The 20,002-nt window shown below is 46.2% G+C and overlaps 1 protein-coding gene across 1 annotated transcript in view; it reads right to left on the bottom strand.

The window, feature by feature from the left end:
- MATK (megakaryocyte-associated tyrosine kinase) overlaps nucleotides 1-20,002 on the bottom strand; it is a 251,195-nt gene that overhangs the window by 17,507 nt on the left and 213,686 nt on the right. The window contains exon 10 of the mRNA XM_073594228.1: nucleotides 6,825-6,924. Coding sequence (XP_073450329.1) covers nucleotides 6,825-6,924 — 100 coding nt within the window. The remainder of the gene's footprint in view (nucleotides 1-6,824; nucleotides 6,925-20,002) is intronic.

The raw sequence follows: 20,002 nt of genomic DNA, 5'->3' as shown, positions 1-20,002 counted from the left end.
GTGCAGCGCTTGGAAGTGGACTCCCCCTCAGGAACTCTCTATGAACCCCTTCCCCCCTCCCCCCCGAAGATAGAGACTCTTTACTCCACAGGAATAAGAATAAGTAATGACATCTCTGGCAACAACCACCGTTTACACGAATGACACTCCTGCAGGAGAACAGTTATTTTTCTCACCACTAGGGGGGGGTGTGAGCAATTTAGATGCTCAGTCCTCTGGGCCAGAAGGAGCTTCATTAAAGACAATGGGGGAAATGACAAGATATGTTACTCAGGGCCTCTGAGCTTTAGCCCTCGCGTGGCAATTATTACCCGAGGGCTTGCCCGCTCTTTAGCTTTTTCTAACTTGTTTTAATATATTTTAGTTTATCTCTTATTTACTCCTTACAACTTGGTAGCATGTTCGTGGACTACACCCCCGGTGCATATCCCCCCTTGATGTGGCTGTGGGTGTGGCCTCGGGGATGTGTGGCCCTGGATGGAGATGGGATGTTAGCCAGCACTGTTATACTTGTTGACATCATACGGTCAGGGTACCCACATTGGTGCCTAATTATACATGCATAAGTTCATATGTCTGATAGTTCAATATGTTTTTCTTTTTTATCACCAAAACGATTGTTTGCCTTATTACCAGTAATATGTCATATTTAAATGACAACCTTAGATTGCCGGGGGTGGATGGAGGGACACGGGGGCTCTTCGCTTGGCCCTGTCTATCCACCGTCCCAATTAGGTTTGCGCTCCGTACACGGCATTTGTCCAAGGAGCGTACTAGCCATTTGGGCTACATTAGATTTTCTCATTTGGCAGCACACTCTAGTGTCTGCTTCCTTCTCTCTTCAACTTCTTCTGTAACCTTCTAGAAACTCGTCCCTTCCTAACCCACTAACCCCTCTCCCCCTTTTACTTACCCTCCTCCCTCCCCCCCCCTTTTCTCTCCCTATCCCAATCTCCCCCCCCCACTCCCACCAACATCTCACAGAGATGGATGCACTGAATATAATCTCCTTCAATGTGAAGGGCCTAAACACGCCAGAGAAGAGACGAATTTTGCTACATGATATGCGCCGCAGAGGTGCTGACATTGTACTTCACCAGGAAACTCACCTTAGAGAGGGGTCCCTGCCGACACTTCAAAATAAATACTACCCGGTAGTGTATCATTCGAGATACAAAGAAGCTAAATCTAGGGGAGTGTCGATCTTGATCTCGGCAAAAATCCCGTGGACACACACAGATGTTAAGCTAGATAGGGAGGGGAGATCCCTTTTCCTGAAGGGCCGGATAGGTGATGTTAAAATAACCCTGGCCAACTTGTACGCTCCCAATACACACCAAGATACATTCATAAAAAAACAGCTAGACCTACTCCTACAATTCTCGGACGGACAACTGATCATTGGCGGGGACCTGAACATCCCACTCACACCCGCGGAAGACACTTCCACTGGAACGTCTTCGTCCTCACGGGACCTACGTAAACGACTTAGCGCGACATTGCACTCCCTGCAACTGATCGACGTCTGGCGTCTTTTTCACACGGGAGAGAGGGACTACACCTTCTTCTCTAAACCACATCAGTCATACTCTAGGATCGACTACTTCCTAATCCCTCACAGACAACTGCAAGCGATTAAAGAAACCACAATAGGTTCAATCACGTGGTCAGACCACGCCCCGAATACTCTTCGCTACGCCCTCTCTGACCCCCTACGGACTCAGAGACCACCATGGAGACTAAATGAGGGTCTCTTGAAAGACCCAGACGTCTTAGCAGAAGTTACCAAGGAAATAGGTCACTATTTCGCTTCGAATGATACCCCTGACTGCGACACTGGCCTGATTTGGGAAGCCCACAAGGCTGTAATCAGGGGGATCCTCATTAAACATGGCTCACGTATTAAGCAGCAGAGGGCTTCACAACTGAAAGCACTACTAAAGACACTAGAAACAATAGAGACACAACATAAACAAACACCCACAAGACAACTAGAAACAGAATTAAATTTAGTTCGCATGCAAGTCACCGACATCCTGCGATACAAAGCAAAAGCTGCATTACAGATTTCTCGAAGGAGAATATATGAGTCAGGCAACAAATGCGGAAAATTGTTAGCCCAGTCCCTCCGGGAACAAAGACTTGCTTCATACATACCACACATCAAGTCTGCAACAGGCCAAAAAATTTCCCTACCCCATCAGATAGCCCAGGAATTTAGCTCTTATTACTCGTCTCTATATAATTTGACTGAGACACGAGCCTCCTCGGAGGCAACAACGGAGTACATCACGACTTCCCTCATGCCGTCCCTCCCGGAGGAAGCTAAGTCGATTTTGGATGACCCTATTACCCTGCCCGAACTCCAAACTGCATTAAAAAGTTCTAAAACAGGGAAAGCCCCAGGCCCAGATGGCCTCACCTCCACTTACTACAAAACTTTTCTACCCTCCTTAGGAGGCCACATGATTAGACTTTATAACGATCTGGGCGCAGGGGGTAAGTTCCACAGAGCCACACTGCAGGCACAGATTTCAGTTATTCCGAAAGAAGGTAAAGATCCAGGCCTATGCGGTTCTTATCGCCCAATCTCCCTCCTAAATACAAACCTAAAACTCTTCACAAAAATCATTGCCACAAGGCTCCAACACCACCTTCCCTCACTTATACATTTAGACCAGGTAGGCTTCGTCCCGACGAGAGAAGCCAGGGACAACATGACTAAAGTCCTTAACCTACTACATATCGCAAACAGCACTAAAACCCCATGCGTGTTCCTCGGGACAGACGCCGAAAAGGCTTTCGACCGAGTTAGCTGTCAATTTATGTTCGCAACATTGAGACACATCGGACTAGGAGACAAAATGTTAAATTGGGTAACGGCGGCCTACCTGAACCCAACAGCAGGAGTTCGGGCTAATGGGGTAGTGTCCAAGATCTTTCCAATTACGAACGGGACTCGTCAAGGTTGCCCACTATCGCCCTTGCTCTTCGCACTATCCCTAGAACCTTTTTTATGTCACGTCAGACTAAATCCCGACATTTCAGGAGTAGAAGCCGACAGGGAACAATTCAAAGTCTCCGCATATGCGGATGACTTGATGTTTTCCCTTACAAAACCCATCACCTCGCTCCCTAGCCTTATGAAAGAATTCCACACTTACGGGCAACTAGCTAACCTGAAGATTAACTTCAGCAAATCTGAGGCGATGGGTATCGGTATCCCCCAAACTCAACTCCCACACCTCCAAACAAGCTTCCACTTTAAATGGACATCTACAGCCCTGAAGTACTTGGGCACGCAAATACCCCCGAAGCTCTCCCAGCTATACAAACTCAACTTTCCGCCCCTTTTAAATAAGGTCAAACAATTACTAGTCAAATGGGGCAGCGGATTACATTCCTGGTTTGGTCGATGTAGTATTCTCAAAATGTCGATCCTACCCAAATTCTTATATATCATGCAGGCAATCCCAATGCGCATTCCGGTAGACTACTTTAACCAGGTGAGAACAGCTTTTACACATTTCCTTTGGGCGGGAAAGAAGTCCGCGTCTTCACCGGAGAGTCCTCACATTGCCTAAGCTCAATGGAGGCCTGGCGATGCCAGATCTCCAAACTTACTATAGAGCGACCCACCTGAGTAGACTCATTGATTGGTGCCGCCATACAAACACCAAACTATGGACAAGACTTGAGCAGGCACAAAGTGAGATTCCCTTGCACAGGGCTCCTTGGTGTCACGCCTCCCTCCCAACGGGGATTACACGACATCCGTTAATAGGTAACACATTACGGGTTTGCTCACAATTGATCCATACCTCCCCCCACTTCTCACGTAACTCACCACTCAGACCCATTTTGGGTAACCCTCAGTTCCAACCAGGATTACAAGATAGGAAATTTCTGAAACTGAGAGAAGAGTGGTTGTACCAAGCATCACACTTTAGCACCCTGGGGAGGTGGAAGACGCTCTCGGAACTCACTGATCCAGAAGGACAGTTCCGCTTAGATTTTCTCAGAGCATTACAGCTACATCACTTCTTAAGTAACCTACCGCCACCACAGGAGGCTAACCAAACCCTCACAACCATGGAAGTTCATTGTTCAGAGACAGGGGACCTGCCACACGTTCTCTCACTTACTTACAAACTGGTTATTACACCGCCGGGGGATTACCAGGTACAAAGTCTCACCAGATGGGAACAAGAACTAAATTGCAACTTCACAACCAATAAAAGGCAACAAATCTTAATCTTCACTCATAAATCTTCTATTTGCTCCAAAATCCAGGAAACGAATTATAAAATCCTCACACATTGGTACAGAACACCTGCACTACTGAAAACAATCTTCCCCTCCACGACAGATGTCTGCTGGAGATGCCAGGAAGAAAGGGGTACACTCATCCATATTTTCTGGTTCTGCACTCGGATCCAGATCTTCTGGAGAGAAGTACGCCAGATAACCCAAAAATTTACTGATCGCATAGTCCCTGATGACCCAGCTTACTTCCTTTTACACGCCACCGACATACCCACCCGATCCTATAAGAAATCAATTATAAGGCATTTATTAGACGCAGCGAAGGCATGTATCCCTTCATTCTGGAAAACCTCTCAAACACCACCCATAGCCTTTTGGCTTCAAAAAGTTGAGGAAATAAACCAGATGGAAGACTTAATCCTCACTAGCCTAAATAGACAGGAGAAGTACTCCAAAACCTGGCAGCTCTGGAACATCTTCAAATACTCGGAAGAGGGGAAAACTCTTCTTGGCAAGTGACTCCATTTCACACCAGGTGGTTAGAAATGGAGAACCACAGACGTCGGCCCAACTCCATCTCTGTGGGTTGTCACCCTGACCCCCCCCCTCTCCTAGGCCCCCAAACTCCCCCCCCCTCCCCTACCTCACCCACTTCCCCCCCCCACCCCACCCCCTTTTCTCTCTCCCTCCTACCTCACTTACCCGTTCCTATTCGGACTTTCTTTTCTGATCATTTACTTTCTCTATCTTTTCAAAATATAAAAGGGACAGGAAATCGTTCACGAAAGGAATACTATATCCAGGAATATCTATATTCTAAAACAGGGTATACAATTAGATAGAGAATAAGAAACAGACGGCTCCCTTATCTATGACCTCTGAATATAATACATAGGTTACTCACACTAATACTCTTTTACATATCATACAAGGGTTATAATAATATTGAACAGCTTATTTTGTTTAGCACCTTCGCATTTCAAAACTGTATGTGAATAACTGCCATTACTGTTGTTAATGTAGCTATACCATGTTATGCATATCCCGGTGAACCGGTTTTCTGATACAAATAAATAATTTAAAAAAAAAAAAAAAAATGAAAAACACACACACACACAAAAGATAGTGTGAGACTCAGCGCTAAAAAACCTAATGGTTGCAAGAGTGGTGAAAAACCAACTCACTCTTGAGTATAATTAGTGATAAAAAGGACATTAAAAGCAAAAGAAGATGTTGAATAAAAATGTGAATATAAAAATGCAAATAAAAAATGCAAGAAAGTCAATATTGATACAGAGTTAAAGGGGTGAACCCCTTTAAATGTGTCTTTTGGTGTGAATGCTGCAGACAGTTGTGAGGCTGCTTTAGGCACAGGCTGGGAACTCGGAGACTGTGAGAAATAGGAAGCAGGAGAAAGAAAAAGAAGCGCCAGGGCAGCACTAATGCAGCATTGCATAGTTTTATTAAAAAGCAAAGTTTGTGACAAAGTGTAATGCACTCATGTAGTGCTCAGTAGGTTGGGGGGTTACCCCGTCCAGCATAGGAACAGAACCGCCGCTGTATCCTTTCTGTCAGCGGGGAACTGAAGCCTCGAGGGATCTCGGGAGGACACCGGCTGAATTGTTCGGTGTGGAGGTGATCTGGAGCTGTCACACTGGATAGCCACCTACCGCTGTGTTGGCCAATCAGAACGTGTTTCGGAAGCCAGGCCATGCCTCCTTCGTCAGCTGGTGAAGGAGGCATGGCTTAGCTTACGAAATGCTTTCTGATTGGCGGAGGTAGACGGCTCCCCAGTGTGACAGCTCCGGTGTTCTGACATATAGTGTCCTCCTATCAGATAGTGTCCGCCCCGTACTGCGCAGGCGCAGCGCCTGCGCAGTACGGAGCAGCAGGAGATGCCGAAAATGTCCGAAGTTGATCAGCTGACCATCAGCTGTACACGGCGCTCGGGCACCTGTTAGCGATGGCTGTGTAAGAGGGCCCCTCGCGGGCTCGCTTCGCTCGCCACGCTTCGGGCACGGCCTCGCTGCGCTCGGCAACTATTTATTCTAACTCTATGTCCACTTGGATAGTAGGGAATGATCCTGGACATAGGGTAAGAATAAATGCGCAGGCGCCGTGTACAGCTGACGATCAGCTGTTGAACTTCGGAGACTTTCGGCGTCTCGTTTGTCCTCCGTACTGCGCCTGCGCAGTACAGGGCGGACACTTCTGGATAGGGGACTGTATTCGACAAGACACCGGATCACCTCCACTTGAGCAATCCAGCCAGTGCCCTCCTGAGATCCCTCGAGGCTTCACCTCCCCGCTGATATAAGGCGCTCGTGGCATAACATCCCAAGGATACAGCGGCGGTTCTGTTCCTATGCTGGACGGGGTAAGCCCCCAACCTACTGAGCACTATGTGAGTGCATTACACTTTGTTACAAACTTTGCTTTTTAATAAAACTATTCAGTGCTGCATTAGTACTGCCCTGGCGCTTCTTTTTCTTTGTCCTGCTTCCTATTTCTCTAAATGTTTAACCTACTTCTTGATCATTCAAAAATATTACACTCACGTCATTGTAGCAGTTTCTGCCAAGAAACTGTTTGCAGTGATGTCGCACCTAATGTTTTTAATGGCTACAGGTTGTCCCATATATTCACCTTCCAGAACATCTGAGGAAAAAGCAAAAGATCACAAAATTTAAAGTATAGCATATGCAGATATACACACATTTGGAGTATAATTACAGTATTTTTTGCTCCATAAGATGCACCTGACCATAAGAAGCACCTAGGTTTTAGAGGAGAAAAACAAAAAAAAAATATTCTGAACCAAATGGTTGCGGGTCCTGCTGGGAGCTGGCTGGGGACCTGTGGGTCCTGCTGGCTGCTGGCATGTAGGTCCAGCTGGGAGCTGGCCATGGCCTGAAGGCCACAGGCCATGGCCAGCTCCCAGCAGTACCTACAAGCCAGTGGCCAGTAGGACACACAGGCCAGCAGGATCCACAGACCATGGCCAGCTCCCAGCAGAACCTACAGTGTTGAGGGCTATTTTGAGGTTACTGGGTGGACACTGGGGCAGAGTAAATGGGGTGTATGGGGGAGATAGATTGGATGTGGGGGTCAGCTGGCCCTAGGGATGTCAGGGTCACTCACCTCAGTGATAGCAGCTGCTAGTGCCAGCTCAGCAGGTCCTTGCATGGCCTCCTCCAGTCCTGGGGAGGGTGGGGGGTGATGCTTCTGTCCTGGGATCAAGCAAAGTCAGTCACATTGGTCCCAAGTCCCGACTCCCTAACGCGCCCTACCTCCAAGATCTTGGGAGTTATAGTTCCCTTTCTGTGCTGCGCTGCTTCTCCACCCACTGGGAGCTTGAGCATGCGTGGCATGGACTACAATTCCCAGAATGCAACAGCCTCAGCGTGCGTCAGATAGTTGGCGGCCAGCCGCTGCAGCCGTGGCCCCGGCCCAACTATTCTAACATGGCGGCGTCGGGTCAATATTCGCTCCGTAAGACGCATAGACGTTTCACCCCCTTTTTTGGGGGAAAAAGGTGCGTCTTATGGAGTGAAAAATACGGTATATATTAAATGCCACATATTTTTATTCAACAAACAAGGATAATATAATTTAAAGCCAAAGATACTCAATACTTCCAGTTAGAAAAATCACTAGTCCAGAAAGCTCAGTCTCAGTTTTGTAAAGAAGAAGGACAAATAATCTTACCATTACAAAGATGAATTAAATTCTGTGGCTACTACAAATAGGTGCGGGGCCACTTGGCAATGTCACCCAGCATGCAACAATCACAAGGAGGGGGCAGGATCTGGGGACCCCCTTGTTAAAGGGGGCTTCCAGATTCCGATTAGACCCCTGCCTGCAGACCCCCAAAACCACTGGCCACGGTTGTGGGGGTGAGGCCCTTGTCATCATCAACATGGGGACAAGATGCTTTGGGGTGGGCACCGCATGGGGACAAGATACCCCCCATGTTGAGGGCATGTGGATTGGTATGGTTCAGGGGGGGTGCTCGCTCATGCCCCCCCCTTCCTGATCTGCCGGGCTGCATGCTTGATAGCCTGTTCATTGCAGCTACTATAAAGATTGTCATTGTTTTCCGGGGTACCATCCTGACTGGCTGCCCTTCTGAGAAGCCAACGTGGCACCAATATTTCAAAAAGGGGCGAGACATATCCCTGGGAACTACAGGCCAGTTAGCCTAACATCAATAGTCTGCAAGTTATTGGAGGGGATGATAAGGGGCTACACATACGATTTTAGTAATGAAAACTGTATCATTAGCAGTAATCAGCATGGATTCACGAAGAATCGTTCTTGCCAGACCAATCTATTAGCCTTCTATGAAGAAGTGAGCTGCCATCTAGATAGAGGAAGGCCTATAGATGTGGTGTATCTGGATTTTGCAAAGGCATTTGATACAATTCCCCACAAGCATTTACTGTAAAAATTGATATCTGTCGGTATGGACCATAGGGTGAGTACCTGGATTGAAAACTGGCTACAGGGGTGAGTCCAAAGGGTGGTAATAAATAGTGAGTACTCGGAATGGTCTGGTGTGGAAAGTGGGGTCCCCTAAGGATCTGTTCTGGGACCAATCCTGCTTAATTTATTCATAAATGATCTAGAGCAGGGGTAGGCAACCTCGGCCCTCCAGCTGTTTTGAAACTACAAGTCCCATGAGACATTGCAAGACACTAACAATCACAGGTATGACTCCTAGATGCAGAAGAATGATGGGATTTGTAGTTTCACCACAGCTGGAGGGTCGAGGTTGCCTACCCCTGGTCTAGAGGATGGGATAAACAGCTCAATCTCAGTTTTTGCAGGCGATACCAAGTTAAGCAGGGCAATAACTTCTATGCAGGATGTGGAAACCTTGCAAGAAGACCTAAACAAAATAACGGGGTGGGCAACTACATGGCAAATGAGGTTTATTGTTGAAAAATATAAGGTAACACATTTGGGTGCCAAAAATACGAATGCAAGTTACTGGCTAGGGGGAGAAGTTCCTCTGTGACAATCTAGGATGGAAAAGGACCTGGGGTCCTAGTAGATGACAGGCTCAGCAATGGCATGCAATGTTAGGCTGCTGCAAGCAAAGCCAACAGAATATTGGCATGCATTAAAAAGGTTATTCACTCCAGCGATAAAACGATAATTCTCCCACTCCACAAGTCTCTGGTCCGGCCGCATCTTGAATATGCCGTCCAGTTTTGGGCACCAGTCCTCAGGAAGGATGTGCTGGAACTGGAGAGGGTCCAGAGAAGGGCAACAAAGCTAATTAAGGGAATAGAGGACCTCAGCTATAGGGAAAGACTGCAAACTTATTCTCTCTGGAGAGGTGATACTTGAGAGGGGATAGGACCACAGAGAGTCGCAAGCTCAGCATAAACGCCATTCACAGAATGGCTTGCATGTTCTCAATGAAAGCAAGACATTTTCTGACAGGATGAGGCGTAAATCATGAGTCACTGTCCTGTCTCTCCACCTCGTCCAATCAGAGAACACGTTGGCTTTATTGAGAAAAATGCAAGCCATTTTATGAAATAGTGCCTGCGCCCAACAAGCAACCCTCTGCGGCATGAGAACGAAAAGACAGTGACAATAACTGTAGTAGTGGCAACTACTACAGTGATTCCCCACTTTGACAACAGTTCCACAGGTATGGAACTATGCATCCCAGCTTGGTGCAAGCTAGGAAAATGTAACTATGCAATAAGATCAATACGGGTAGTTCAGCATTAAACTGCACTCCAGACCATTTATGACTTGACCATTGACAGGGTCTCATCAAAAGTCCTTTGATGACTTTTGATAAGATTTGCATGACCTACTGCTGAAAGGTTTTTTTTCACCTCCAAAAGATGGGGGTGGACAGCAGAGAGGAGCACAAGGCCTGTGATTGATAGCCGCAGCTGTGCATATGTTCCTGTGTGCTGTCTTGACGTGGGTTTTTGTATGTGTCTTCCGTCCACTCAGCTCTCAGATTAAACAGAGTTATCCTGTCTGAGCTGTGCAATGTGTAAACTCAGATCCCTGCCCCTTGCTTTTCTGAATCTCAGAAAAGCTGTGTAAATTCTGGACTTTGAACTGATGTAAAGGAGAGAGGGCTATAGATAACTAGGTGCAACCTATGTAAGAAGATTTGTTTCATCTCTGCGTATCACTTGAGACTATTCACTTCACTGGACATACAGGAAGATGCTTACAACCACTGTAAGCATGGAAGCTTAAGCACAGACAGGAGGTTTAAATATCAATGTCTTCTTATTACCTTGTGAATTCTAAGGAAAATAAGGGGGCATTGTTTTCAATATCACTCCTCCATTCTCTCCATTTGGGATTCATCAGACCTCACTACTGTCACAAATATATTTAATGATTATTAAATAAATTGAAAGCTGGACTGATGTGTGCCTGCCTGTAGTTTACTGGTTTACCAACTTCATTTAGTGAAGTATTTAAAAACCCTTTCATGGTTTATTACGGGTATTTCATACCCGTATTAAACCATAAACCTCTTCTGTTTTGTCAACTATGCAAATTGTTCTTGTGCAAAATATATAACCTAGTCCCTGGTGACCCTAGTCCAAACTATACTCTTTGTCTTCGCAACTATTTTTACGAGGCAATTTAAAAAGTTTGCCAGTTAGCAAACGAATAATGTGCTAATTCTGCAGAACCTGTACAGCAGAAGCTGATATTTTCCTTATAAGTAGACACTAATGTGGTAAATTACCCCTTCTCTGCTAGTGCTATCTATAGATGTGAGATAATAGATGGCTCCCAAACAAAATTGACGTCCTTTTTTCCCCACAAATAGAGCTTTCTTTTGGTGGTATTTGATTACCTCTGCGGTTTTTATTTTTTGTGCTATAAACAAAAAAATAGCATCAATTTTGAAAAAAACGCATTATTTTTTACTTTTTGCTATAATAAATATCCCCAAAAAATATATAAAAAACCATTTTTTCTCCTCAGTTTAGGCCGTATTCTTCTACATATTTTTGGTTAAAAAAAAAAAATCGCAATAAGCGTTTATTGATTGGTTTGCGCAAAAGTTATAGCGTCTACAAAAGAGGGGATAGTTTTATGGCGTTTTTATTAATAATTTTTTTTATACCAGTAATGGCGGCGATCAGCGATTTTTATTGTGACTGCGACATTATGGCAGACAGATCGGACACTTTTGGTGCTATTTTTGGACCATTCACATTTATACAGTGATCAGTGAGATTAAAAATGCATTGATTACTGTGTAAATGTGACTGGCAGTGAAGGGGTTAATCACTAGGGGGCGTTGTAGGGGTTAAGTGTGTCCTAGGGAGTGATTCTAACTGTGGGGGGATGGGCCATGTGTGACACAACATTGATCACCGCTTCCGATTACAGGGAGCGGTGATCAGTGTCCTGTCACTAGGCAGAACGGGGAAATGCTTGTTTACATCAGCATTTCCCCATTCTACCTCTCCATAAGACGATCGCGGGTATCCCCGCGGACATCGAGTCCCCGGGCCCTGCGATCATACTCACAGAGCTTGCAGCGGGCGCGATGGCGCCTGTAAGCCGCTTCTTAAAGGGCAACGTACAGGTACGTTGATATGCCTGTACGTGCCCTTCTGCCGACGTATATCGGCGTAAGCTGGTCGGCAAGCGGTTAAGAGTCAGCAGTTACAGTATTTGTAGCTGCTGAGTTTTAATGTTGTCAGGGGGAGTGGGGGCGGAACTCCTCTTTAATGAGTTTGCATTGATTTCAGCATTGATGGAGCACTTTATTGCAATATCATGATCTGCATATTAATGCACTTTCACTAAATGTGGACAGTTTAATGGGTTTGCATTGATTTTAGCATGCATGAAGCACTTTGCACATGCCAGTGGCGGCCGGTGCTCAAAATTTTTTTGGGGGGGTGCAAACAAACTAAAAAATTTGGGAAAAAAAAGATATCAATTGCAGCCTCATTGTGCTCATCAACTGCAGCCTCACTGTGCCCATCAATTACAGCCTCACTGTGCCCCATCAAACGCAGCCATTATTCCATCAAACGCAGCCACTGTTGCATCAAACGCAGCCACTGTTGCATCAAATGCAGCCACTGTGCCCAGCAAACGCAGCCACTGTGCCCAGCAAACGCAGTCACTGTGCCAATCAATTGCAGCCACTGTGCCCATCAATTGTAGCCACTGTGCCCATCAAACGCAGCCACTGTGCCCATCAATTGCAGCCACTGTGCCCATCAATTGCAGGCCCTGTGCCCATCAATTGTAGCCACTGTGCCCATCAATTGTAGCCACTGTGCCCATCAATTGCAGCCACTGTGCCCATCAATTGTAGCCACTGTGCCCATCAATTGTAGCCACTGTGCCGATCAAACGCAGCCACTGTGCCCATCAATTGTAGCCACTGTGCCCATCAATTGTAGCCACTGTGCCATCAAACGCAGCCACTGTGCCCATCAATTGCAGCCACTGTGCCCATCAATTGTAGCTACTGTGCCCATCAAACGCTGCCACTGTACCCATCAAATGCTGCCACTGTGCCCTCAACTGCAGCCACTGTGCCCATCAAACGCTGCCACTGTGTCCATCAAATGCTGCCACTGTGCCTATCAAACGCTGCCACTGTGCCCTCAAATGCTGCCACTGGGCCCATCAAAGGCTGCCACTGTGCCCTCAAATGCAGCCACTGTGCCAATCAAACACAGCCACTGTGCCCTCAAATGCAGCCACTGTGCCCTCAAACGCTGCCACTGTGCTCATCAAACGCTGCCACTGTGCTCATCAAACGCTGCCACTGTGCTCATCAAACGCTGCCACTGTGCTCATCAAACGCTGCCACTGTGCCCATCAAACGCTGCCACCGTACCTATCAAACGCTGCCACTGTGCCCTCAAAAGCTGCAATCCACCAGTCACCGGCCGCTTATGGGGGAATGAATCGCACGTCCCCCACACTTTGCCAAGCACGCCCATACACAGCGGCGCTGCTACAGCAAGCCGGCAATCACGGGCTGCATGTGTGTGGGGGCAGCTGCGGGAGCTGGGAATCGGGAAGACGGGTGGGGGGGCATTCTCTCATGCGCCGCCCCCCCGCAAAGTGCCTCCCTGGTAGCAGTGGAGAACATTAGACCCATTACAAGCCATGAATGGATTTATAACTGTATACTCTGCTGTGATTCTGGGCTGTTTACTCTGCTGTGAGTCTGGGCTGTTTACTCTGCTGTGAGTCTGGGCTGTATACTCTGCTGTGAGTCTGGGCTGTATACTCTGCTGTGATTCTGGGCTGTATACTCTGCTGTGATTCTGGACTGTATTCTCTGCTGATTCTGGACTGTATCCTCTGCTGTGATTCTGGACTGTATACTCTGCTGTGATTCTGAACTGTATACTCTGCTGTGAGTCTGGGCTGTATACTCTGCTGTGATTCTGGGCTGTATACTTTGCTGTGATTCTGGGCTGTATACTTTGCTGTGATTCTGGGCTGTATATGATGCTTTGATTCTGGATTGTATACTCTGCTGTGATTCTGAACTGTATACTCTGCTGTGATTCTGGGGTTGTATACTCTGCTGTGAGTCTGGGCTGTATACTCTGTCCTGTGATTCTGGGGCTGTATACTCTGTCCTGTGATGCTGAGCTGTATACTCCTCACACTATGGGTGGAAACAAGTGGAATACAGGGAACGAAGTGGGTGGATGCTAAAAGGGGTGTGGAGTATAAGTGGGAGGGGTCAAAAAGGAGGGGCGGGTCTGGCGTCCTCCCTTTCTAAAACTTCACTAGCCGCCACTGGTGTAAACACGGTTGTTCTGTGAAGCCCTCAGAAGTTTGTTAGAGAACCTTAGTGAACAAACAGCATCATGAAGGCCAAGGAACACACCAGACAGGTCAGGGATAAAGTTGTGGAGAAGTTTAAAGCACGGTTAGGTTATAAAAAAAAAAAAATCCCAAGCTTTGAACATCTCACGGAGCACTGGTCAATCCATCATCCGAAAATGGAAAGACTATGGCACAACTGCAAACCTACCAAGACATGGCCGTCCGCCTAAACTGATAGGCCGGGCAAGGAGAGCATTAATCAGAGAAGCAGCCAAGAGGCCCATAGTAACTCTGAAGGAGCTGCAGAGATCCACAACTCAGGTGGGAGAATCTGTCCACAGGACAACTATTAGTCATGCACTCCACAAATCTGGCCTTTATAGAGGAGTGGCAAGAAGAAATTCATTGTTGAAAGAAAGCCATAAGAAGTTCCGTCTGTAGTTTGCGAGAAGCCATGTGGGGGACACAGCAAACATGTGGAAGTAGGTAACATGCTTAGATGAGAACAAAATTAAGCTTTTTGACCTAAAAGCAAAACTCTATGTGTGTTGGAAAACACTGCACATCACCCTGAATATACCATCCCCACTGTGAAACATGGTGGTGGCAGCATTATGTTGTGGGGATGCTTTTCTTCAGCAACGACAGGGAAGCTAGCTAGAGGTGATGGGAACATGGATAGAGCCAAATACACGATCGGATGTTGGCTCAAACTTGTTTTGCATACACACGGTCGCACAAAGTTAACGGAAAATCCGATCGTTCTGAACGCAGTGACGTAAAACACGTACATCGGGACTATAAATGGGGCAGTAGCCAATAGCTTTCATCTCTTAATTTATTCTGAGCATGCATGGCACTTTGTACATTGGAATTGTCCACACACGGTCGGAATTTACGCGAACGGATTTTGTTGTTGGAAAATTTTATAGCCTGCTCTCAAACTTTGTGTGTTGGAAATTCCGATGGAAAAAGTCCGATGGAGCCCACACACGGTCAAAATTTCCGACAACAAGCTCCGAACGCACATATTCCGTCGGAGAGTCCGACCGTGTGTACAGGACATTAGAAAAAAACCTGTATGAGTCGTCGATACGATAGAATTCGAGGTCATATATCTGAAATATATACTATTTTAACATATACCTCAGTAAAACTGTGCTATATGGCTAGATGGGAACAGGATATTAAGTAAACCCTGGAATTTAAGGAATGGCACTCAATAGTGCTAGCAGCTTCAAGGTTACTCATTAACACTTCTATTGTAGAAGCCAACTATAAGGTATTACTGAGGTGGTATTTGGTACTGGCCAGATTGACCACTTTTGTTCCAGGGGCTTCCTCTAATGCCGCGTACACACGATCGTAATTCTCGTCGGAAAAGCCTTGGATGGTTTTTCCGATGGGATTCCGCTCAAGCTTGTCTTGCATACACACAGTCACACCAAATTCTGACCTCCAAGAACATGGTGACGTACAACACGTACGATGGTACTAGAAAACGGAAGTTCAATACCAAGTGTGCCACCCTTTGGGCTCCTTCTGTTAATCTTGTGTTTACCAGTGCGTTCTTATCTGCTCGTTTCTGATTTTCAGTTCGTTCTTTCAGGCCTTGCTGTTTTTCAGTGCTCTCTGTTTAGTGCGTTCTAACCAGCCGACCGTTTTGAAGCCATGTTGCGGGTACGTCCTCGTCATAGAGTTTGTGCTGTGTGGGGGCTTCGTGTTGGGGTTCTTACTGTGACCCAAGCCCAGTCCATAAACAGGGTGGGGAGGAGTTCATGGACCAAGAATTGGTTGCTCCAGCGTGACCAATTCTCTCACATGCCTTTGTTGCGGGAGATTCAGGAGAATAACCCTGATGATTTCAAGAATTATCTCCAGATGACGGACCCCATTTTTCACCATTTGTTGGCTTTGCTGTCCCCTTATATTAGCAGGCAGGACACCTGCATGCGGCAAGCCATCACTCCCAAACAAAGGCTAGTCGCCACGTTGCGGTACTTGTCGACTGGAAGAAGTCTGCAGGACCTCAAGTTTGACAGGCATCTCCCCCCAGGCTCTGGGGATCATTATTCCAGAGAACTGTTCTGCCATCATTCAGGTCCTGCAGAAGGACTATATTAGGGTAAGTTTTCTCCTTTAACATCACATTCTATGTATTTAATGTTTGCTAATGTATTGTATTTCTTTCATCATTCCCTAATTGCCATGATTGTAATATGCTGGGAATGTCCCCTTTGTGCCCATCCATGCTGGCAGTTTTTAAACTTCCTTTTTTGTCCTTCATGCATATTTGCCTTCAATAACCTCCCCAGCATGCTATCTTGGGCCCATATCCACCTAGCCTAATCACTTAACAATGTTTTTTGTCAGCTCCATAGTAGTGCTTTACCCTAAACACCCCCTAAAATGTGTACAAATGTTATTTGTGTCCTTAAATTCAGGCAGAGTGCCAGAGGCTTATTTTTGGGGTCCCAAAATCATTTTGAACCCTCCCTCCCCCCAACCGCTAAATCAACCCATACCAATCCTCGATCTGCTGACTTTGCATAACTTTGCAAACCCATACACACTATACCTACCTCTTTTGTGTTCATATTTATGGATGAATTCACCAAAGCATGTAGTGCAAGGGCCAGCCTGAATACTGTTTAACCACTTCAATACCAGGCACTTAGACACCTTCCCGCCCAGGCCAATTTTCAGCTTTCAGCGCTGTCGCAATTTGAATGACAATTGCGCGGTCATGCTACACTGTACCCAAACAAATTTTTTATCATTTTGTTCCCACAAATAGAGCTTTCTTTTGGTGGTATTTGATCACCTCTGCGGTTTTTATTTTTTGCGCAACAAATAAAAAAAGACCGAAAATTTTGAAAAAAAACAAGTTTTTCATTGTTTCTGTTAAAATTTTTTGTAAATAAGTACGTTTTCTTCTTCAATGACGGGCACTGATATGGCTGCACTGACGGGCACTGATGGGCACAGATGAGGTGGCACCAATGAGGTGGCACCGATGAGGTGGCACTGATGGGCACTGATAGGCGGCACTGATGGGCACTGTTAGGTGGCACTGATGGGCACTGATAGGTGGCACTGGTATGCAGCACCATGGGCACTCATAGGCGGCACTGATGGGCACTCGTAGGTGGCATTGATTGGTACATATGGGTGGCACTGATAGGTACTTATGGGTGGCACTGATAGGTGGGCACTGATGGGCACAGATGGGCACAGATGGGCACTGACAGGTGGCACCGATGGGCAATGACAGGTGGCACTGATGACACTGATTGGTGGTACTGATAAAACTTATTGGTGGCATTGCTGGGCATAACTGAAACATAATGGTGCCAATCATTGCCCATTTGTGGGCACTGATTGGCACAGATTGGGCACATTGGGCACATGTGGATGGCCATGGGGTACATACCTGGCCATCCACATGTTGCCCCTTCCCTGGTGGTCCTAGTGGCGATCCCTGGTGGTCCAGTGTGGTGATCTGAGGGGGGCTGCGCTGATAAACAATCAGCGCAGACCTCCCCTGTAAGGAGAGCCGCCGATCGGCTCTCCTCTACTCGCATCTGTCAGACGCAAGTGAGGAAAAGCTGATCAACGGCTCTTCCTATTGACATCGTGATCAGCCGTGTTTGGACACGGCTGATCATGTGGTAAAGAGCCTCCGCCGGAGGCTCTTTACCAAGATCGGTGGAGCGGTGTGTCAGGCTGACACACCGCTCCACTGATTGCCGTGATGCGCACCCCTCGCGGGCGTGCGGCGGCATGTTATCCTGCTGGACGTCATATGACGCTCAGTCAGGATAACGGAACCACTTCCCCGACGTCAATCTGCTATAGGCCGGGCGGGAAGTGGTTAAAGTTTGGTTCTTCTATTATCTTGCTAGTTAATTGCAGAATGCAAAAATTTTTGTATTATGACACTTCTTACCTGTCCAGTGGGCTGCCAATAGTGTAAGTAAGGAGGGGCTGGCCAAAGTAACACACATTATTTATGCATTCACCTCTCAATGAAAGTTAAAAACTTAAAGTTTTACCATGAATTTTTTTTTTAGGGTACATAAACAGGCATGTTTCAAAACATAATATACACAACTCATGAACTTAGAAAGTTCAACATTGAAAACTTGAAGGCAATATCAGACATTATAGTGTCCAAAATGTGTTGATATTGCCTTCATCAGATGGAGTAATGTCACCCCTGTAATATCCAAATTTTGAAGATGCACACAAATTGGGAGTCAAACTGGGGATTGTCCTCCTGATCCCATACTTAATGTCAACATGTGCTATCTCCCATCATGGGGGATCAATAGACGTGTTTTGGGGTGCAACCACTTCCTCTCACCTACTTGTGTTGCGAGGAAGGGGTTGCAGCCACAAAACGCGTACATTGATATGCCCTGATGGCAGATAGCACATGTTGACACACTGTGTGCATCTTCAAAATTTGGCTTTTAAAATGCATAGAAAAATTGTTAAAAACAAGAAAAATGTGGCATTTTTGGGGTATTTATATTCTTCCTAGTACATCAATCATGTTCTTCAGTTTGACTTCAATCTCATGTGTTTTTTGCTTTATAACGTCTAAATCCTGAATACAATACATGATGTCCTGGATAAGCCTTTGGGCACTGTCAGTGGTGAAATGAGGAGCTTGTTCTTTAACAACATGCACATCACCTAAAGAAAAAATACACACCATGTATTATAAATATGCTGGCATACATCTATTACCTGAATCTGTAGTGTCAGACACTCACCTTTTGTGGTGACAATTTCCACCACCTCTCCTTCCTCCACATCCTCAGCCTGTGGTGTTTCCTGGTCCCATTCTTCAGGAGGTGGGGGGGTCCTGGAGTCCTCAGACATCCTGAGTATTTTCTCCCCTATGAGAATGAAACAAAGGGTATACTTAGCACACAGATATTTGAGGCCAGAAATAGTAATATGAAACATTGCTTGGAATTGGGGTACAATTGTCTATTTAGGCAGAGTTCAAAGCTGAAGACGTGATTTATTCCCTTAACCAAGCTGGAATACTTCCCTTTTTTGGACAAGTTTCACACATGGAGACACCCCAAGTATCCACTGGAGCACCTGTGTGGGACACCCTAAAAAGTTTGTTCTTGTGTCCCACACTAGTGCTCCTGAGTCCTCCTCCTGAGATGTGTAAACAGCTGCTGAGTGTCCTCTCCTTACATTACACTGAATTAAGTTTGCAATTGCTTCTAGTTTCAACACATCTAGACAGCAATGTCCTAAACTTCTTTTAATACAAATTATCATGACCAAATGTAGTTAACCCTGTATCTGGCAAAAACATCGTATTTAGTTGGCAACTGAACAATGTTTACTATGACCGATTACTGTGCCCATGAACATGAAAGTCGCCATTTTATACTGTCCAATAGTAAAGAAAAGCACATGGAGCAGCATGCAAGTAATAATAATAATCGTAACACATGACAACTACTTACTTTTTAGAAGCACTTTCTTGATCCTTCTATACTGATCCTGCTCCCTCAGTTTCAGGTCTGACCAGTGTTTCCTCAGTTGCTCCTTGGATCGTCGTACCCCAAAATTCTTGTGCAGACTCTTCATGATCATGGCCTTTCTCTGATTAGGGTTAGTGTACGATCCATATTTCCCATCATAGTCAGCCCTCTTCAATATGTCGACCATCTCCACCTTCTCTACAAAGGCCATATTTGAGGGCTTAAATCTCCTCCTCCTGGATCAGGACGTTTCTTGCTCTGGGCTTTCCTCCTCATTACTGTTATTATCACGCACCTGCTGTGTTTCCGCCATGTTGTCTCCCACTGCGCGCCAAAAGAGAAGGGGCGGGGAATATTCTAGAAAGAACGTCAGGGGCGGGCGATGCGTGCGGAGTTTCACG

Source organism: Aquarana catesbeiana, linkage group LG01 (genome assembly GCF_042186555.1).
Source record: "Aquarana catesbeiana isolate 2022-GZ linkage group LG01, ASM4218655v1, whole genome shotgun sequence".
NCBI classification, from domain to species: domain Eukaryota; kingdom Metazoa; phylum Chordata; class Amphibia; order Anura; family Ranidae; genus Aquarana; species Aquarana catesbeiana.
Note: the sequence above shows the minus strand (reverse complement) of the source record. Positions and strands in the feature narration are given on the sequence as shown.